Source organism: Furipterus horrens, unplaced genomic scaffold, assembly GCF_987537825.1.
Source record: "Furipterus horrens unplaced genomic scaffold, mFurHor1.1.pri manual_scaffold_5, whole genome shotgun sequence".
NCBI lineage: Eukaryota > Metazoa > Chordata > Mammalia > Chiroptera > Furipteridae > Furipterus > Furipterus horrens.
Window position 1 is genome coordinate 129,613,678 of NW_028327175.1, and position 22,568 is coordinate 129,636,245.

Here is a 22,568-nt window from a genome sequence, read left to right on the forward strand (position 1 = left end):
GAGCCCACAAGAGCCAGAGAGTGAGGGCGTGAGGGTCAGCGAGAGCCTGAGAGAGAGAGCCTCCTAGAGCCAGAGCCAGCCCAAACATGTCTGCAGCTCTCGGCTGTTTTGATTATAGTGGCCTTATATAATACTTTGATATCAGGTGGCATGATACCTTTAACTTTTTTTAATTTAATTTTTAGGTTTTTCAATTACAGTTGTCCCATTTTTTTCCCCATTGCTCCCCCCTCCCCCCAGCCTATCCCTTCTTCCACAGTGGTATCCCCCCCGTTGTCCATGTCCATAAGTCATTTATACCTGTTCTTTGATTAAACCCTCCTTTACTTATCCCCTTTCTCTCCCTCCCCCCTTCCCCTTCCCCCTAATAACTGTTATTCTGTTCCTTGTTCAACTTAGTTCATTTGTTTGTGTTGTTCCTTAGTTTCCTGTATTCGGCGATATCATATGGTATTTTTCTTTCTTTGCCTGACTTATTTCACTAAGTATAATTCTCTCTAGTTCCATCCATGTTGATGCAAATGGCAGGAGTTCCTTCTTTCTCTCTCTGCTGCATAGTATTCCATTGTGTAAATGTACCACAGTTTTTTGATCCACTCGTCTACAGATGGGCACTTGGGCTGTTTCCAGCACTTAGCTATTGTAAACAGTGCTGCTATGAACTTAGGGGTGCATAAGTTCTTTTGAATTAGGGTTTTAGGATTTTTCAGGTATAATCCTAGCAGTGGAATCGCTGGTTCCAAAGGCAGTTCCATCTTTAGTTTTCTGAGGTAATTCCATACTGTTTTCCACAGTGGCAGTACTAGTCTTCATTCCCACCAACAGTGCAGTAGGGTTCCCGTTTCTCCACATCCTTGCCAGCACTTGTTGTTTGTTGATTTGTTGATGATGGCCATTCTGACAGGTGTAAAGTGGTATCTCATTGTGGTTTTTATTTGCATCTCTCTGATGGCTAGTGATGTTGAGCATTTTTCCACGTGTCTATGGACCTTCTGTTAGTACTCTTCAGAGAAATGTTTGTTCAGGTCCTTTGCCTATTTTCTAATTGGGTTGTCTGTTTTCTTGTTGTTGAGTCATATAAGTTCTTTATATATTTTGGAAATCAATCCCTTGTCTGAGGTACCATTGGAAAATATGTTTTCCTATATAGTTGGTTGCCTTTTCATCTTGCTGATGTTTTCTTTTGCTGAGCGGGAACTCTTTAGTTTGATGTAGTCCCATTTGTTTATTCATTCCTTTATTTCCCTTGCCTTGGGAGATATATCAGTGAAAATTTTGCTATGTGGGATATCTGAAATTTTCCTGGTTATGTTTTCCTCTAGAACTTTTATGGTGCCACAGTTTACATTTAAGTGTTTGATCCATCTTGAGTTTATTCTGGTGTATGGTGTAAGTTGGTGGTCTAGTTTCATTTTTTTGCACGTCCCAGTCCAGTTCTCCCAACACCATTTGTTGAAGAGGCTTTTTTCACTCCATTTTATGCTCCTTTCCCCTTTGTCAAATATTAGTTGACCATATAGTCCTGGGTTTATTTCTGGGCTCTTTATTCTGTCCCATTAATATATATGTCTGTTCTTATGCCAATACCAGACTGTTTGGATTACCATGGCCTTGTAGTATAGTTTGATATCAGGTATTGTGATTCCTTCTGCTGTGTTTTTTTGTCTCAAGATTGCTGTGGCTATTCGGGGTCTTTTTTGGTTCCATATGAATTTTTGGAGCATTTGTTCTAGGTCTGTGAAATATGTCATTGGTATTTTAATAGGGATTGCATTGAATCTGTAAATTGCTTTGGGTAGTATGGCCATTTTGATGATGTTGATTCTTCCCATCCAAGAACATGGTATTTGCTTCCATTTATTTGTATCTTCCTTAATTTCTTTCTTCAATGTTACATAATTTTCAGAGTACAGATCTTTTATCTCTTCGGTTAAGTTTATTCCTAGGTACTTTATTTTTCTTGTTGCTATAGTAAATGGTATTTTCTTATTTGTTTCTGTCTCTGATATTTTATTGTTGGTGTACAGAAATGCATTAGATTTCTGTATATTTATTTTGTACCCTGCTATTTTGCCAAATTCACTTATATTATTGAGTAGTTTTTTAGTGGAGTCTACGGGGTTTTCTATGTATATTATCATGTCATCTGCAAATAATGATAGTTTTACTTCTTCTTCCCCAATTTGGATGCCTTTTATTTCTTTTTCTTGTTTGATTGCTATGGCTAGAACTTCCAACGCTATGTTGAATAGGAGTGGAGAGAGTGGACATCTTTGTCTTGTTCCTGATCTCAGGAGGAATGGTTTCAGTGTTTGTCCATTGAGTATGATGTTGGTTTCAGGTTTCTTGTATATAGCCTTGATTATTTTAAGGTATGCTCCCTCTATTCCCAATTTCTGATTGTTTTCATCATAAATGGGTGTTGTACTTTATCAAATGCTTTTTCTACATCTATTTATATGATCATGTGATTTTTGTTTAGGTGGTGTATTATATTTATTGATTTTTGAATATTAAACAATCTTTGCATCCCAGGGATGAATCCCACTTGATCGTGGTGTATGATTTTTCTAATGTGTTCCTGGATTCTGTTTGCCAATATTTTTGTTGAGGATTTTAGCATCTATGTTCATCAGTGATATTGGCCTGTAGTTTTCTTTCTTTTTTGTGTCTTGACCTGCTTTTGGAATTAGGGTAATACTGGCTTCATAAAAAGAGTTTGGGATTTTTCCCTCTCTTTGGAATTTTTGGAGTAGTTTGAGGAGGGTAGGAGTTAGTTCTCCCCTAAATGTTTTGTAAAATTCACCTGTGAAGCCATCTAGTCCAGGGCTTTTGTGTGCAGGGAGATTTTTGATTACTGTTTCAATTTCATTCTTTGTTATTGGTCTGTTGAGACTTTCTACTTCTTCTTGATTCAGTTTTGGAAGGTTATATGTTTCTAGAAATTTGTCCATTTCTTCTAGGTTGTCAAATTTCTTGCCATACAGTTGTTTGTAGTAATTTCTTACAATCGTTTGTATTTCTGTGGTATCTGTCGTGATTTCTCCTCTTTCATTTCTGATTTTGTTTATTTGGGCCTTCTCTCTTTTTTTCTTAATGAGCCTGGCTACAAGCATGTCAATTTTGTTTATTTTTTCAAAGAACCAACTCCTACTTTTGTTGATCTTTTGAATTGTTTGTTTGGTCTCTATGTCATTTAATTCTGCTTTGATCTTGATGATTTCTTTCCTTCCTCTTTCCCTAGGCTTTGTTTGTTTTGTTGTTCTAGTTCTTGTAGCTTTAGGGTTAGATTTTTTATTTGAGATTCTGCTATCCTTTTCAGATATGCCTGTATTACTATAAACTTCTCTCTCAGGACTGCTTTTACTGTGTCCCATAGGTTTTGAGCTGTTGTGTGTTCATTATCATTAGTTTCCAGAAACTTCTTGATTTCTTCTTTGATGTCATTGTTAATCCATTCATTATTTAATAGCATGTTATTCATTCTCCATGAGTTTGGGTGTCTTTGATTTTTTTCCCTGAGGTTGATTTTTAGTTTCAAGGCATTGTGGTCTGAAAAGATGCTGGATATGATTTCAATTTTCTTGAATTTGTTGAGGCTTGTTTTGTGTCCTATATGTGGGCTGTCTTTGAAAATGTCCCATGTGCATTTGAAAAGAATGTATATTTTGCTTCTTTGGGGTGAAAGTTTCTATATATATCAGTTAGGTCCATGTGGTTTAGTGTGTTGTTTAATGCCTGTGTATCCTTGGTGTTTCTTTGCTCCGAAAATCTGTCTATTGATGATAATGGAGTGTTAAAGTCCCCTACTATCAATGTGTTGCTGTTAACAGCCTTCTTGTGGTCTTCTAGTATTTGCTTTATGTATTTGGGTGCTCCTATGTTGGGTGCATATATGTTTTTCAGTGTTATATCTTCTTGATGGATTGTTCCCTTAAGTATTATGAAATGTCCTCTTTGTCTCTTTTTATGGCCCTTGCTTTGAAATCCGTTTTGTCTGATACAAATATTGCTACCCCAACATTTTTTTTTGTGCGTGTGCTTGGAATATTTTTCTCCATTCCTTCACTTTCAGTCTGTGTAGATCTTTTGTTTTGAGGTGTGTTTCTTGTAGACAGCAAATATGTGGGTCCTGTTTTCTTATCCATTCCACTACCCTATGTCTTTGAATTGGAGCATTTAATTCATTTACATTTAAGGTTATTATTGACATATATCTATTCATTTCCCTTTGTACCAGTGTTCCTCTCCATCTCCTTTGTTTTCTTCTTTTTATTAAAGCATTCCCTTTAACATTTTTTGCAATGCTGGTTCGGTGGAGGTGTATTCTTTTAGTCTTCCTTTGTCTGAGAAACTTCTTATTTCACCTTCCATTTTGAATGAGAGCCTTGCTGGGTAGAGTATTCTTGGTTGTAGGCCTTTGTTTTTCATTGCTTGAAATATTTTTGACCATTCCCTTCTGGCTTGTAATGTTTCTGTTGAGAAATTGGTCGATAGCCTTATCGGAGCTCCCTTGTATGTTATTTGCTATTTTTCTCTTGCTGCTTTTAGGATTCTCTCTTTGTCTTTGAATGTTGTCATTTTAATTATGATGTAACTTGGAGTGGGCCTTTTGGGGTTCCTCTTCATTGGGACTCTCTGTGCTTCTTGGACTTGCATGACTTTTTCTCTAATCAGGTTAGGAAAATTTTCTGTCATTACTTCTTCTATCAGCTTCTCTATCCCTTGTTCTTCTTCTCCTCCCTCTTTTATTCCAATGATCCAGATATTATTTTGTCTCATGTTATCCTGCAATTTTCTTAGACTTTCTCCATATTTTTTCAATCTTTTTTCATTTTATTGTATTGTCTGGGAATTTTTTTCTACATTATCCTCTAACTCACTAATCCAATCCTCTGCTTCATTTAGTCTGCTTTTGATTGATTGTACTGTGTTTTTCAGTTCAGAGATTGTATTCTTCATTTCTTCCTGGATCTTATTAATAGTTTCTATGTCCTTTTTTTATGCTTGTGTAGTTCTCCATAAGTTCCCTGTAATTTTCTTGGAGCTGTTGGTAACTTCCTTGGAGGCTGTCATAGTAGTTTTTGAGGTTGTTGAGTACATTGAGCTTCTTCACCGCCTTTTTTTTTTTAATTCCATGTCTGACATTTGGCTTATGTCTATTCCATCTACCTCTCTTTCTGGGGATTCCTCTTTTTCTTTTCATTGGGAGGTTGTTTCTGCATCTTCCCATGTTGGATTTTTCTTGTTTGTTTTTGTTTTTTGGATTTGTCTGCTTTGATTCCACTCCTTTGAGGTTTGAGATTCTTTATAGGAGGTCTGGGGGTTTCAGTGGTGCAGTCTCTTTGATCTCCTGGGCCTGATGTTCCTGGGGTACCCTTTATGTCATTTGTTTATGCTCTCTGGTTATATTTGAGATGCTATTTGGTGGGACCTTCCCTCTGGCTAGTTGATCGAGAGTCACTCTGCCCACCTTGACTTGAGTTCTTTTGTGGAGATGCTATTAAAAACATAAACACACAGCCCAGGCAAGAAACCCACACCCTCAAAAATATCCTCCACCCTCTATTCCACTATCGCCATCAAATGAGCCAGTATTAATATAAATGTAAAGAGGTTAGGGCTATTATACTATAGGAGAAATGGATAAGAGTTGTTTTAAATGAAGAAAAAGATGATTTTTGAGAGGGGGGATGATAGAGTAACATTGTATGTTACATTGTATGTTAATAATAAAAAAAGAGAGAGAGAAGAATGCAGGATACAGTAAGAAATTGGTAGTGTATAGTATTAGATTTAAATGGTAGTTATATGCTATATATTTAGTGTGAAAGGGAGGCTAAACAAAATATACAAACAAATAAATAAAAATTAAAGATGAAGGAGGGAGGGAGAGATGGTATGAAACAGATTAAAAAGATAGTTTAAAGAGAAAAAGAAAGAAAAATATTTATATGCAAAATTAAAATTTATATTTTAATTTAAAAGAAAGTTTTTACCCAGTTCAGCCTTTGTGTGCAGTCTTCTTTTTCTGGATCCACACCTGGTCAAAATTTCATGTGTTTCAAATTTTTTCCTCTTGGCTGGCTGTGAGGAGTTCTGGCTGGTTTCTGTGGCTGCTTTTCTCTCTCTCAGTGGCCTATTGTAACTATCTGCTGTGAGCCGCAGAGTTGGGTCTCTCCGCACTTGTCCTGTGGCACCCTCCAGCAATCCTCAGGCTTCTCTAGCAATGCTGTTCTGTTGGCAAGCCAGTGCGCTTGTTCTTAGTCCCTGCCTAGCCTTGGGTCCTGTATTCGCTCCTCCTCCCAAGAAGTCTCTATGCTCCAAGCCACAGCACTGGGCTGTGTCTGTCCCTGCCTGGTAGTGTCTCACTGTTCGTCTGTGCACCCTGCCGGCCCACCTGGGGCCCCTACCAAGCCCGCGTTTCTGTCGCAGCTCTCTCGGCCCAGCTCTGCTCCTTTCTCTTCAGTGGCACTGCAATGTACGCACCGGGGAATGGGGCCCCCGGCTCAGACCTGCCAGTCCAGGGGTTCCCCACCCAGACTCAGTTCACACAGCTTCCCACAGTCTGGGCTGCTAGTCGTCCTCCTGCACCTCCCGCTGTTTCAAGGAAACCTTATTGTCTCTGGGATTCTGCTGGTCCCAGTGCCTACAGCAAGCAGCAGTTTCCAGGCAGATCCGGGCCAGTGAGCCAGTCTACAGCTGACTCCCCTTGAGAGCACGGGTGAGTCTTTTGCCCCTATCCACTCCACTCTTGCACTCCCTTCCCTGCTCACGCTGTCCGAAATTTGCACTCATTCACTGTCTCTGTGCTTGTACTTTAAACCTTTCTGCAATAGGGGCAAGCAGACAACACTGCTGCCCCTCCGGGATGCAGTGCAGTAGCGGTGCAGTAGCGGTGCTGGGCTCGCCGCCATCTCTCCCTCTCCCTAACTTTGTTCTTTTTAAGTTTGCTGACTTCTTTTGGTACCATATAAATTTCTTGAATATTTGTTTAGATCTGTGAAATACACCATTGGTATTTTAAAAGGAATTACATTGAATCTATAGAGTGCTTTGGGAGTATGGACAGTTTAATGATGTTAATTCTTCCACTTCATGAACACTTCTTTGTATCCTTCTCAATTTCTTTCTTCAATGTACTATAGTATTCCAAGAATAGGTCTTTCATCTCCTTGGTTAAATTTATTTCTAGGTACCTGTTTTATTTTTGTTGTTGTTGCAATAGTAAATGGGCTTTTTTTCTTTCTCTTTCTGATAGTTCATTATCGGTTTCTAAAAATGCCACCTGTTTCTAAATATTAATTTTATATCCTGCTACTTTACTGAATTTATTTATCAGCTCTAGTAGTTTTTTTTTGTGTGTGTGTGTGTGTGAAATATTTATTTTATTTTATTTTATGGGAAAAAAATACTTATGGACTTTTTAGCCAACTCAATACAAAGGATTGTAAAAGAAACATACTATGAACAACTATATGCCAACAAATTGGACAACCTGGATAAAATGAATAAATTCCTAGAAATATATGGATTTTTTCTTATAAAATAAAAGATGCATTTTTCATTTTCACCAATAACTTTATTGAATTGTATATTTTTTAGTAGATTGGCTATGGTAGAATGTTGATTGTTCTCAATTAATGTCTTGATTTGATCACTATCAACTTCAACTGGTCTACTCAAATGTGGAGCATCATCCAGTGAGCAATCTCCAGCACAAAACTTTGCAAACCACTTTTGACATGTTTAATTTGTCACAGCACCTTCTCAATACACTGCACAAATCCTTTTTTCGTGTTTCAGTTGCAATTTTACTTTTCTTGAAATAATAAAGCATTATATGCCAAAAATGTTGTATATTTTCTTCTATCTTCAATATTAAAATAGCTACACAGAAATTTATCAATTTTGATAAGTTTTTTAGAAGTGCATGCTGATATGAAAGCTGTCAATAGAACCTAACAAAATTGTTTCTAATGAAGTTGAAAACAACTAAGCACTGCTGGAGTCATCTTATGGAAAAAACCAACTTTTTGGCCAACCCAGTATTTCTATGATGTCAGTTATTATTTCTCCTCTTTTATTTCTTATTTTATTTATTTGGCTTCTCTCTTCTTTTTCTTGATGAGTTAGGTTGTTTATCTTTTCAAAGGACCAGCTCATAGTTTCATTGATCTTTCGTATTGTTGTTTTAGTCTCTATGTCATTTGTGCTCTGATTTTTATTATTCTTTCCTTCTACTTACTCTGGTTTTGCTTATTGTTCTTTTTTAGTTCTTTTTGGTGTTTATTTGAGGCATTTTGATTGTTTTTTTGAGTTTTTCTTGCTTCTTGAAGTAGGACTATAATGCTACAAACTTTTCTCTCAAAACTGCTTTTGCTATGTTCCATAGATTTTTCAGTTGTTGTGTTAATTTTCATTTGTTTCTAGGCAATTTTTTATTTCTTCCCTGATCTCATTGGTAACTCATTCATTGTTTAATAACATGGTATTCAGCCTCCATGTGTTTGAGTGTTTTTAGCTCTTTAATTGTAGTTTATTTTTGGTTTCATATATTTGTGATCTGGGAAGATGTTTGATATGTTTTAAATCTTTTGGATTTTGTTAAGACTTATTTGTGTCTTAACACTTATTTGTGTATTACTTGTGTCTATCTTTGAGAATGTTCCATATACACTTGAGAAGAATGTATATTCTGCTGCTTTGGGATAAAATGTTCTGTAAATAATAATTAAATTCATTCGACCCAGTGTGTCATTGAACGTCATTGTTGCCTTGTTGATTTGTTTTGCCTGGAAGATCTATAAATTGATGACAGAGGGTTGTTAGAATCATCTAAAATGACTATATTGCTGTTGATCTCTCCCTTAAAGTTTATCAATATTTTCTTTATATATTTAGGTGCTCCTATGTAGGGTGCATATATATTTACAAGGGTTACATCCTCTTGTTGGATCGAATCCTCTAGAATTACACAGTGAACTTCTTTGTCTCTTGTTATGGCCTTTGTTTGAAGTCTCTTTTGTCAGATATAAGTATTTCTACTGCAGGTTTTTTTTATGTTTCTATTTGCATGAAGTATTTTTTCCACCACTTCATTTTCAATCTGTGTGTATCTTTTGTTTTGAGGTGGGTCTCTTGTAGACAGCATATATATGGGCCATGTTTTCTTATCCATTCAGCTACCCTGTGTTTGTTGATTGGAGCATTTAATCCATTTATATTTAAGGTTATTATTAATTGGTAGTAATTTATTGCTATTTTTATATCTATTTTCTTCTCTCTATTTTTTCTTCTACTTAAAGTAGATCTTTTAACATATCTTGCAATACTGGTTTGGTGGTATTGAACTCCTTTAGCCTTTTTTATTTCCTGGTAAGTGCTTTAAATTTTTCATGACAACCCCTCTGGCCTGAAGTGCTTCTGTTTATAAATTAGCTAACAGCTTTATTGGAACTCCCTTGTAGGTAACTATCTCTCTTTTGCTGCCTTTAAGATTCTCTCTTTGTCTTTATCCTTTGCTTTTTAATTATAATGTGTATTTTTTTAAGTATATTTTATTGATTATGTTGTTACAGTAGTCCCAATTTTTTTCCCTTTGCTCCCCTCCAACCAGTACTCCCTTTCCCTCCAACAATTCTACCCTTCTAAGTTCACATCCATGGGTCATGCATATAAGTTCTTTGGCTTCACTCTTTCCTATAGTATTCTTGACTTCCCCCTGTCTATTTTATACCAACCAATTATGCTTCTTAGTTCCTGCACCATTTCCCCCCCCTTTCCCCTTCCAGCTGATAACCATCCAAATGGTCCCCATACCTATGATTCTGTTCCTATTCTGGTATGCTTAGTTGGATTTTGTTTTTATTTTAATTCAGTTGTTGATAGTTGTTAGTTTGCTGTCATTTTAATGTCCATAGTTTTGATCTTCATTTTCTTATAAATAAGTCCCTTTGACATTTCATATAATAATGGCTTGGTAATGATGAACTCCTTGAGCTTTACTTTGGGAAGCACTTTATTTGCCCTTCCATTCTAAATGATAGCTTCACTGGGTAAAGTATAGTCTTGGTTGAAGGTCCTTGCTTTTCATCACATTGAATATTTCTTGCTAGTCCCTTCTTGCCTGAAAAGTTTCTTTTGAGAAACCAGCTGATAGTCTTATAGGCACCTCTTTGTAGGTAACTCCCTGCTTTTCTCTTGATGCTTTTAAGATTCTCTCTTCATCTTTAACTTTTGGCATTTTAATTATGATGCTGTCCTCTTTGGGTCTAGCTTGTTTGGGACTCTCTGTGCTTCCTGGACTTGTATGTCTATTTCTTTCACCAAATTTGGAAAGTTTTCCTTTATTATTTTTTCACATCAGCTTTCAATTTCTTGCTTTTCCTCTTCTTCTTCTGGCACCCCCATGATTTGAATGTTGGCACATTTAAAGTTGTCCCAGAGGATCCTAAGCCTCTCCTCATTTTTTTCAATTCTTGTTTCTTCATTCTGTACTGATTGACTGTTTCTTTGTTCTTTATTTTCCAGTCATTGATTTGAACCCCAGTTTTCTTCCCTTTACCATTGGTTTTGTGTAGATTTTCCTTCGTTTCAGTTAGCATCGCCTTCGCTTCTTTCCTTATGTGTTTGCCATACTTAAGCATATCTATCAAGTCTGTGAGCATCTTTATCACCAGTGTTTTGAACTCTACATCTGTTAGGTTGGCTATCTCCTCGTTTGTTAGGTTGGCTATCTCCTCTTTGCTTAGTTCTCCCACTGGAACCTTGATCTGTTCCCTCTTTTGGACCATACTTCTCTGTCTCCTTATCTTGACAGGTTCCTGTGTTTATTTTCCTCTGTGTCTTAGGTAGAGCTGTTGCTCTTGTTACATTGCAAGGAGGGGAGCCTTAGGTATTTGTCAGTATGGGTGACCCATTTCACCACGTTGTGGCGCTGTATGTGGGGGAGGGGTCTGAGAGGGAACAATGCCACTTGCTCAGCGCTCACCCATTTTCCATGCACTTCTCCCACTTCTATAGGGGACTGGTACCTCTCTAGCTGTTGCCCTGGCCGTCATTCCCAGAGTGGGTGGGTCTGCGCACATTCTAGGACTGTGGGGGTTCTTTAAACAAGTGGACTTTACTGAGAGACCAGAAGTTTCATCTTCTGGCCCAGCCCCCACTGGTTTGCACAATCAGAAGCAATGAGGCTTTATTTTCCCTGGCACTGGAACTATGAGCTTGCGGTCTGGTCTGATGCTAGGAGCACTCTCCAGGTGTCCCTCCCTTCTTTTTAAACATGTGACTGCACATTCTGCCAGCCTTCTGCTGCTGCCCTCACCATACCACATCCTCTCCACCCCAGCTTCGCCCCTCCTACTTGTCTAGATGAGTATTTCTTCTTTATATCTTTGTTTGTAGGGCTTCCATGCAGTTCAGTTTTCTGGAACTTCTGGTTGTCTCCAGTTTTGAAGTAGTTGTATTCCTTCTCAGTTGTGGAGGGAGATACGGAATGTCTGTCTAGGCCCCCATCTTGATGTGTCTTGATGTGGGTCTCTTCGGGTTCATCTTATTTGGGACTCTCTGTGCTTCCTGAATTTGTGTGACTTTTTTCTTTACCAGGTTAGAGAATTGTTCAGCCTTTGTTTCTTAAAACTGGTTTTCTATCCTTTGCTCACTCTATTTTCTTTCTGGCACCACTATGATGTGGGTGCTGTTATGCTTGATGTTGTTCCAGCAGTCCCTTAGACTTTCCTCATTAATTTTTTTTCCTTTTTGAAGTTCTACTGTGTGCTTACTGTAATCTTGTCCTTTAAATAGCTTATTCAATCATGTGCTTCATCTAACTTTCTGTTAATTCCATCTAGTGAATTCTCATTCCAGATATTGTATTCTTCATTTCTGATTGGTTCTTTCTTATGGTTTCTATCTCTTTTTAATGCTTACTGTCTCTTTGTTTAAGTTCTCACTGAGATTATCCCTTCTTCTAATAAGGTTCTTGAACATCCTTATAACCACTTTTTAAAAACTCTTCATCTGGTATTTCATTGCTTCTACTTTAACTAATTATTTTTCTGGGGATTTCTCCTGTTCTTTTGTTTGGGGCCTATTTATTTGTCTCTCCATTTTGTCTCTGTGTATTAGGTAGATCTGCTATGACTCCCAAACTTGTTATGATGGCTTTATGATGAAGGTGTCTTGTTTAGCTCAGAGACACAATCTTTCAGATCACCTGAGTTCTGTGCTCTAAGAATATTTCTTGTAGGCCTGTGCACCCTCTTATTGTAGTTGAGTCTTGAATGCTATTGGCCCTTCCATGGGTAGAGCTAAACCTTCAGGCTGGGTGACTATAAGGATACACCTCAATCACTGTGTATAAATTCTTGTGTAGGGGCTACTCCCTGAGGCATTGCTGTTTCCAGCAGTGTCTGGTGCCTGCTCAAATCCCAATTTTGGGGAGCCACCTGTGTGGCTAGTTGGGTCAAGCTCTGTTGTTTTCTGAAGCTCACCACTGATTGTGTTGATTCTGGGTCCACTTGGGTGTGGTTCAGGTATAGGTCGGTGTGTAACCATCTTTGGGCTACCTGTCTGCAACTACTGCACTGTTTGTGTCTACATATATTGGATCTCGGTGTGCATGGGAGTGGCCAATCTGTGTATAGGGCTGGCTCCTTCTAGCTTACAGCTGGAGGAAAATCTATAAAGGGACCAAGGCTTCCTGAGGTCTTCCTCCCCCTGAGGTTACCTGGTCTTACTTTAGAACCTTCTGAAGAAAGACTAGGATGAGCCTAATGTAGCTGATATCCACAGCCCCTTCCACAGGTCATGAGCTTGGTAGGGCAGGACACTGGTGTTGGGAGGGCACGACTAGTGGTTCTCATACTTGGGGAACATATAGACAGGCACTCAATTGGAGAGAGTGGTCCCTGATTTAAAGCAAAACCATTCAGTCTGTGCCAGAGTCTCCAACTCCAGTTCCCCCTGGAGGGACTTGCTAAAGGTTCAGTTGTGTCCCATTTGACATCCCCTCTGCAAGGAGCAAACTCAGCCACCCCAGGCTCGGGGGGATCGATCAAAAGTCTCCCATTGGGGATGATGCTGGCTCAGCCCGCATGAAGGGGGTTAAGCACTTTGTCCCAGTCCCAGGCAATAATCTCTGAGGGTCTCACACTTTGAATGTCCCAGTTCTGAGCCATTATCCCTTCTTCCACAGAAGTGAGCCCATCATGATGGGGTATCTGAGACTTGGCACGGCTTGTCCAAATAGTCTCCTATTGCAGTTGGTACCTGAAGGTCTGTAGGAGGGTTGTGGACATTTCATCTCCTCTCCAGGCTAGCACAGGCTGAACTCACAGGGGAAATTGGATCTGCACTCCTGCAATGTAGTTATACGCCTCACACTTGCCTGTCTGGTTTTGGACAAAAGCTTCCCTGGGAGACATGATCTGAAAGTCCCAGCTCTGTATGGCATTCTGATCCTTTTGCACCACTGAACTCAGCAAGATGGGGCCAGCCAAGTAAGTTGACAGGTTGGGAGAGGGCCTCCAGTTGTGCACTAAAGGTGAGGGACACTAGCCCTCTTTCTCTCACAATTAAAGTACTGTCTGAGTCTCTGCTGAAAGCATCCCCAGAAAAAAGACCCCAAAGTCACTGCTGAGTGCATGCCACAGACCCCTCTGCAGGGTCTAAGGATGACAGAGTGGCCTCACTAGCATTTGGGGTCAGGCAGTGCACCCCCCAGCTGATGCTATAACAATGGGAGTGACTGTCCCTGGGAAGGTGGGCTCTGAGTCTCCCAGGATTGAATCCCCATTGATTTTCACCACCAGATGTTACATGGGCTCTTTTTTTCCATCTCTGCTGCTCTGAGTTGGGGATCTCTGTATGGAGTTGAGACCCCATACTCCTAGGAAGAGGGAGTTTTGCAGCCATGATATCCCTTTGGCTTCTCAGCCACCACCACACCTGAGTCAGGGGGTTATCCCTTTCTGCTTTTCTGTTCTTTAATCCATCTTTTATGGCTTCTTCTGTAAATTTTTGGTTATTGCATTTCAGTTCAGCTAGCCTTCAGTTAGTTATTTAGGTTGATTGCACTGTAATTTAGCTGCAAATATGGTTTGGGGCCAGGAGCAGGCAGTTGTAGATTCCACATACTCTGTATCCATCTGGGAATCCACCACAATCTCTTTAGAGCCTCCTTTGTGAACTTGAACTCTATGGTTTGTTGCCCTGGTAATTATTCTTTTAACGTCCTTATCCCTTCCACCTTGTACATCTCTACACCCTGTAGCATTTACCAGGCATAATCACAATTTTGGTTGAAGTCACTTAAATTTCCCACTGTTACCAGGCCAATGCTAGAGAAAAAGAATGCTATTGTGTGGTAGGCTGGCTTCATGGAGTCAAAAACCAAGCCTCCCATGGGCTCTTAGAAACTTCCTGACATCTCAATAAAAATTTCTTAATGTTTTCATTCTCTTAATCTCTGAGCTTATTTCTCCTCATATCCGCACCCCACTTTCAGTCTCAACTGAGCACTCTACTCATGTCATTAAGAAAATAGAATATTTTAGCCCTGGCTGGTGTGGCTCAGTGGATTGAGTGCCAGCATGTGAACCAAGGGGTCTCTGGTTCAATTCCCAGTCAGGGCACATTCCTGTGTTGTGGACCAGGTCCCCAGTTGGGGGCATGCGAAAGGCAACCACACATTGCTGTTTCCCCCTCCCTCCCCTTATCCTCTCTCTAAAAAACAAATAAATAAAATCTTTTAAAAATATTAAAAAAGAAAATAGAAGGTTTTAGTTAGGGCCCTCCTCATTTTCTATCATCAAATCTACAAACCTACCTAGAGCTCTACCCATCCTTTCTCTCTTTCCTCCAGTTCCATCTCAGCAGGTGTCTGTTTTTCTGTCAAGAACCAATAGGTCCTCTTGTGCTTTTAGAAATGAACATCCTTCATGTGACCTATGACATCTGCCTGATCTAGACCATTCTTAATTCTCTATAATTTTCTTTATATCTCATCTCCCATGCTCAACCCCCCCACCATTTATGCTTCTTTGGGAAGAATCTTCAAGTCCTTTTCAGAGGCTGGGGTGGGAATGAAGGAATACATTCTGGGAGATGAGGTTGTTGAGTTGGGCAAAGGCCAGATAGCAAGAACTCATAAGCATATTAAAGATTTAATATCCTAAGAGCAGTGGGAAGCCAGACTTGCATGGTGAAAATAGAATGCTGCTAGTAGAAGAATAAAGGTGTGGAGAGGATTAGGAGAAGGTGTGAGAAATCACTGGGGTGGGGGGGCTGTTACAGTGATTTAGTTGAGATATGAAGGCTTGCTTGGACTAGGATAGTAGCAGAGCAGATGCAAAGAAGGATGCAGATTAAACAGATATTGATAAAGCAATGATTGTAGAGAAATATATATATATATATATTCTGAGATTGACACCACTTCCTTCAAAGAGAAGCAAGAGCTAGGTTTGTTCTTTCATTCTTTCACTCACAAACTATTTATTGAGGTCCTACATATACCCAGCAATGTACACTCAATGATGAGGGAAGAAAAGTCCCTTGTGACATTTTGTCTGGTATGGTGGAGACCCATTAATCAAGCAACCAGGAAAATAAACATAAATGATAAAGTTGAATAAGTGATAAAAGGATAAGTACCAAATGTTATGAGAATGTGTGATAGCATGAGCTGAGCTAGTCTTGGGGAGAGTCAGGGAACTTTACCCTTGAGATCATTCTGAAGGATAAATCTGAGTTAACTACTTAGAGAAGAAAGCAAAGGAATAAGAAATGGGGAAGACTCTCTGGGCCCAAGTACATCATAAGCAAAGGCCTGAGGTGGGAGGAAAGCTAGCCCTTTGGGTAAATAGAAGACCAGTGTGGCTGAAGAAAGCAAGGAAAAAGGGCAATGAGCTTGGAGAGGATGGCAGAAACCAAAGTGTGATAAGATAGGTCATGTACATTATTTTGGTGTTTATTCTAAGTGTAACCGAGTACAACTAATTTTTTATAGGGAAACAAACTCTCAAAATATTAAAGATATGAACCTAGCTTTTACCTAAGAATGAAAAGAATCATGTATTTGAAATGCTAGACTCTATCCCAGTTTGGAGCCTGGCTTTCTCCTTGACTCTCTGATCCCCATTTGCCCTAACAATCGTGCTAGACATCGGGCTCATGATCGACCTCAACATCACACACTCTTCACCAAGACTCTTGTAAAAACAAGAGCAAATGTTCCATTGTTTCCAGTCAGGACCTGTCTGGAAGGTGGGCAGAATATGGGACTGCCAACCATTTTCTGGAGACTATTAGACCTCTCAAATTTGCATCTTAGAAACATCAATCCAGTGAAGAGATCCCAAGATATTGGGACCAGAGGCTGGTTAAGCAGCTTGTTGGGAAGAACTTCAACCTCGTTGTCTTTGACAAGGAAAGAGACGTGTTTGTGATGTTCTGTAAGTATCTCCACAAAGGCCACAGGAGGCAATGGCCCTGATGTTACTTTTCAAGTGTTGCTCTTAAATTCTTGGGCACCAGAATCTCCAAAATCTAAGCACCATGCCAGGATGGTCTTTAGACATAGAATTTGTATCATGATCTATCAGCTACAATGTAACTGTGCCCTCAAATTGAACTGCTGTATTAAGCAGTAGTTCTGGTTTGGATAACTGACTGAATGGCCCAAATTTAACCACCTGAGTTGGTGTGACCAATCTAGGGATTCAAATAGTGCATGTAAAGAACTTAGCAGACTGTCTAGCGTATTATAAGTGCTTGATAAGTAACAGCTGTAATTGCTGTTATCATTCCTTTTGATAATTATTTCCTGTGGTCATCTAAGGACTACTGCCCTCTCCCCTCTGTTTCTGACCTGAATGTGACATCCAAAGCTAGGACTTTCTCTCTCACCCTTAGACACAGTAAAGGTACTTCATACATTCCTTTATTTAACAGATGGAGTTTCCATATTGAGCACTTACAGTGAGCCAGGCATGAGTTTGCTATTAACACACTTGTCATTTTCTCCTCAAAACAAGCTTCTTAGGAAGGTTCAGTGGATTCCCCCATGACATAGATCAGTGAACCCAGCCTCAGAGAAGTTAATTACCTTATCCCAGGTCACACATTAAGTTGCAAGGCAAAAATTCAAGCAAGCTCTGATGCAGTCACTTCCTGGGGGGTGAAACGAGGGCTGGATGGAATCATGAAGGCCTTTTAAAATCTCATTGAAATGAACTCACATCCACTATGTGAGGTGTTTAAGGTCTGCATGCCTGAATAACCATGACCTTCAAATGAGAGGCTGAGGCAGACTTTCTGTACTTACCAGACACCTAGAGTTATGAGAATGCTCATTTGGTTCTAGTAAAAGACAAAAGCAGGCTCATTTTCTTGGAAGCAGGACTGTCATATTGGTCCCCTGGGACAGCCATCATTCTTCTTTTTGCTTCAACCCAGGGCCCAGTGGGCTCCAGAGGAGCTGCAGTGGTGCTGCTGAGAGAGCAGGTAGTCCTAGAAGCATTTGGCTTGAAAATGGAGGCATGATCATCCAGATGTAGAGTGTCTGGGGCCATTGAAGCCACTTTTCACAAAGAGTAAGGAAGCTTTAATGGATATAGAAGGCAAGGTCTGACTTCTCCTCTGTGTTGAAGCTGGTCTCTGATTTCTCTCCAGAGGGTTAGGTACCTGGGCCAAACTCAAAGCTCAAGAAATTGTTTGTAAGGAAGTTCAGTGTCCCCTTTTCAGAGGCAGATGTACTAATTACAACCTCCTGTTAAGTTCTTGGGCAATCCCCTCCACTGGACTGGAAGGCAGTGGGGGTATAATGGTCACAAATCAAAGCAGCCTGTGTGTGAATCACACTTACTCAGCTTAATTAACTGGGTGACCTTGCGCTAGGGAAACTCCTGTACTTATGTACACACACACACACACACACACACACACACACACACACACTTTCTGGCAGAATATGAGGAATCATCTAGCATAAATATTTTTCTTGGTTTTCTTCTTCAACTGGAGTGGAAAGCTATGTTAAAGAAAATAGAACAGAAGAAAGTTCCCCAGCATACTAAAAGTGATGGAGTCTGGGTGAAAGGGATGAGGTTAATTTTTTCCTAACATCTTTAACAATGATCAGGTAGTATCTTTGAGATATAAAGCAAACTGACATACTATTAAAGGAAAGAGAAGGTACAAATTTCAAAGCCACAGAACCATGGGTAGAACACAGTGCCAGTGTTTATAAGGGACCTCTATCAGTGTGAGTCTAAGCCACGGCCTTTCTCTTGCAGATGCACCCTGGTCCAGCAAGTGCAGGGCACTGCTCCCTGTGCTGGAAGATTTGGGTATAAAGTATCAAAACCACTCCACAGTGACCATTGCCAAGATCGACATCACGGCAAATGACATTCAGTTGATGTATCTGGACCGGTGCCCCTTCTTCAGGTTCTTCCCTGCCAACTCTCAACAAGTAAGGGGCTCCTGGGACTCTCATAGCAAAATATGGTTATGTTATTATCACAAACACAGTTTCTCCCTAATCCAGCTCTGTCTTCTACCACACCAGCTTCATGCTCAGCTCTAGACCCTTTCCTGTTCAATTTAAAGTGTTTTCCATTGGCTTTCACAGAAGTCCCAAGACTCACTGTCATTGGTTCCAGCTTAAGTTCACTGTTCATCCCTGACCCAATCACTGTGACCAGGTAGATGTGGGTATTTGGATGGGTCAAGCCTGGGTTCCATGGTTCCCTCTGGTATCCAGACTATATGGGGGAAATTGCAATGTGAATATTGGGAACGGGATGCTACTGAAATAAGGAAGAATGGGTGAGAGAAAAACAATCAATGTCTTTGACACTTTGGCATTATAGTAAGCAAATATCATCAGTGTTCAATGAACACACTTTCTACATGCTGCTTGGGCTAGAGGGGCAGGTGTCAGTTAAAGAATTACAAGCCAAGGTCCCTGCTCCTAGAAGAGTCTGACTGAGTATGGAAGAGAGTCATGACCAGGGTCCATCTCCAAATAAAATTGGAATTAGAGAGGACAGATTATGGAGGGAAGATATTGCTGGAAGTCTTCATGCAGGCATGGGATTTTGAAAAATGGTAAAAATATATATAATCAGATTAAGAGAGGGATGTGAACTATAGACAGGAATATAATAAAAAAAAAGAGGTGAGCAGAAGGGTGGCCTGTGAAGGACATACCATCCTCCTGGTACAGAAGATGCATGTGGTGGAGTCATGGAAAATAAGTCTAGATTGAGAGAATTGATCTGTCACAGATCTTCAGTTATCAGACATGTGGTTTAGACAATACATGAGTGGTGTAAGCAGCAGCTTCCTAATCTTTTTAAAGACTGGAAGAGAAAAGGGCCGAAGGGCAGTAATGATGGCTGAATGACAAACATGTACTAGGTGTTTTGTAAAATAATTGTTCTGATTCTTCTTGTAATAACAATAATAGCCAAAAAAAAAAAAAAATGGTAACAGCAAATACATATAACACTCACTATAGGCAAGCACTGTTTTATTTATTTATTTATTTATTTATTTTAATTTTATTTTTTGGTTTTTCAATTATTGTTGTTCCATTTTTTCCCCGTTGCTCCCCTCCACTCAGCCCACCCCTTCTCCCACAATCATATCCCTCCCTGTTGTCCATGTCCATGAGTCATTTATACACATTCCTTGACTAAACCCTTCCCTTACTTACCCCCCTTCTATCCCTGCCCCCTATTGACAGTTATTCTGCTCCTTGTTCAATTTTGTTCATTTGTTTATGTTGTTCTTTAGTTTCCTGTATTAGGTGATATCATATGGTATTTTTCTTTCTTTGCCTGGCTTATTTCACTAAGCATAATTCTCTCTAGTTCCATCCATGTTGTTGCAAATGGCAGGAGTTCCTTCTTTATCTCTGCTGCATAGTATTCCATTGTGTAAATGTACCAGTTTTTTGATCCACTCATCTACAGATGGGCACTTAGGCTGTTTCCAGCACTCAGCTATTGTAAACAGTGATGCTATGAACATAGGGGTGCATAAGTTCTTTTGAATTAGGGTTTTAGGATTTTTCGGGTATAATCCTAACAGTGGAATCTCTGGTTCAAAAGGCAGTTCCATTTTTATTTTTCTGAGGTAATTCCATACTGTTTTCCACAGTGGCAGTACCAGTCAGCATTCCCACCAACATACACTAGGGTTCCCGTTTCTTCACATCCTCACCAGCACTTGTTGTTTGTTTCAAGCACTGTTTTAAATGCTTTTTATACAGTAACTCATTAAATTCTCTAATACCACTATCAAATAGGTACCATTACGATCTTTATATTACAGGTAAGGAAACTGAGTCAGAGAGAGGTTAAGCAACCAGACAACACTGCTAAATGATGAGGCCAGGGTTTGAATTCTGACAATGTGGCCCCATAGTCTCTGCTCTGAGGAATTTTTATTATGTTTATCTTAGAGCCATGGTGATGGAGGCTCAGAGAGATTAAGGAACCTTTCCATTGTACTCAGGTTGCAAAGAATTGGACCCTGAGTATTTTGCAGGAAGAGGTTATTGTTTTGACTCTGTTCCATCTTCTCCCTAGGTAGTACTGTATAAGGGAGAATATACCATGGAGGGGTTTTCTGGCTTCCTGGAAAGTCAGATCAAGACCAGGATTGAGGATGAAGATGAGGTAAAGTAAAACTGCAGAACCCTGGATTATTCTGTCTCATACAGAATCAAGAACTCAATAGACTAGAAAGTGTGTGCAAAGGATCCCATAATCTTGTGGTCTCTGGAAACAGTTGAGGATGAGCAGTTATTCAGTTTTGGTTACTTTACTTCAAGTTCACTTACTACAAGGAAGCAGAAATTGCAAACTTTAGAAACATTGGGAAAGGCAAAGACTCTGAGGTCTCATACGGCTCCTAAGGCTGCTTCTCTGAGTCTTCATTCCCCACTACGTAACTACATGTATTAATGGGATCCTGCTCTTTGACAACATTATTTTCCTGAGGAATGAGGTAACAATCCCCATTCTCTCTTAATCTCATTCATATTCCAGTGAGGCTATCTCCTGGAACATACCACCTGTATTAGTCAGGACCCTTTTTGTTGCAAATATCAGAAACACTACTCTTTGGCTTAAACAACAATGGAAATTTATCCCATATAACTGACAAAACATCAAGCATAAATGGATCCAGAAGCTCAGACTTGTTTTGAGTCTCCCCATCTCTGTTTTCCTTGATATTGGCTTCATTTCCAAGCAATCACTTCCATGTGGAGGGTCAAAGATTCCCCTGTAGCTCTAAACTAATACCCTCCTAGCTTAGAAAGCACCTACTTCTTAGTAGACATAGAAAATGTCTTGGACAGGCATCTCATTAGCCAGGCCTGGGTCACAAGCCCAGTCCTGGAGCTAATCATGGGGCAGCCAGATCTATGGACTTGGGAAGGATAGTTCCCAAAGGTCGTCTTACTGGAGGGCAAAACCATAGCTGGGAACTTCCTCTACCTAGCCAAATGGACCTTTGTATTCATTAGGATTCTCCAGGTGACCCTCTTTGGATAATTTTAGAAGAAGAGGGTTTGGCAATTATCATCACAGTTATCACGTATTTCTTGCTTCTTTATGCATCTCCTTCCCTCCCTCCTTCTTTTCTTGGATAGCTAATGTCTGTTGAGCAAAATGAAGTGATAGAAGAGGAGGTATCAGCTAAAGAAGAGCTACCTGAACAGAATTTGCCTGAGCTAAAGAATGTGACCAAGCTGGAAGAGCCAGCTGGGCAGAAGGAAACAGCTGAGGAGGAGGAGAAGGTGGCTAAGCCAAAGGGACCACCAAGACAAGAGAAGAAACCAGGAATAAAGGAAGAACTGTAGCTTTTTTGACACCAGGTGGGAAGATGCCATTTTCCAGGTCCTGGCATTATTTTTTAAGTGGATCTACTCCAATAAATTTATATCTCATTGTGGTGGGTGGATGGAGGCTGAGTAATAAAAGACTCTGAATGTCTTCTGCTCTATTTTACTCATTATCTGTTTTTCCTGGTTGGTGCTGACTTGGAGGAGCTGTATGGCCTGGCATTCAGATGAGACTGCCTGGGAAGCCATAATAGCAACATTTAATGAATATTACAACATGCTGTTCATTATCTAGGCCATACAACATCGCAGGGAACTAGGTTTCATTATCCTGAGGAAACTGAGGCAAAGAGAGGTTAAGCAACCAGCCAGGATCACACATTAAGATGTGGTCCCAGGCAATCTCACTCCACCAACTCTGCATTTAACCACTATGCACATATTGCCTCCACCAGGTTGAGGTCTTCAAAGTTTGGCTAAAACTTTCAGATGGGGTGAGTTGATTTGTTTTACAGTGCATTTTGACATAGTAATAAAGAAATCCAACCCCAAACCTCTACCCACTCTTCCACATCTCAATAAGTGACCCAGTCTCTTAAGCAGCAATGTCCTAGGGTAATCCTCAAATCCCATTTTTCCTTTTACTACCATGAGTAACTTCACCAGTCCATGTGACTACATCCATATCCCTCTATCTCCACCC

General features: G+C 39.9%; 1 protein-coding gene across 1 annotated transcript in view; it reads left to right on the forward strand.

The window, feature by feature from the left end:
• PDILT (protein disulfide isomerase like, testis expressed) overlaps positions 1–22,026 on the forward strand; it is a 96,842-nt gene extending 74,816 nt beyond the window's left edge. The window contains exons 9-12 of the mRNA XM_090277788.1: positions 16,337–16,457; positions 18,300–18,478; positions 20,604–20,693; positions 21,674–22,026. Of these exons, the coding sequence (XP_090133914.1) occupies positions 16,337–16,457; positions 18,300–18,478; positions 20,604–20,693; positions 21,674–21,883 (600 nt within the window). The 3' untranslated portion in view covers positions 21,884–22,026. The remainder of the gene's footprint in view (positions 1–16,336; positions 16,458–18,299; positions 18,479–20,603; positions 20,694–21,673) is intronic.
• Positions 22,027–22,568: the final 542 nt, after the last annotated feature.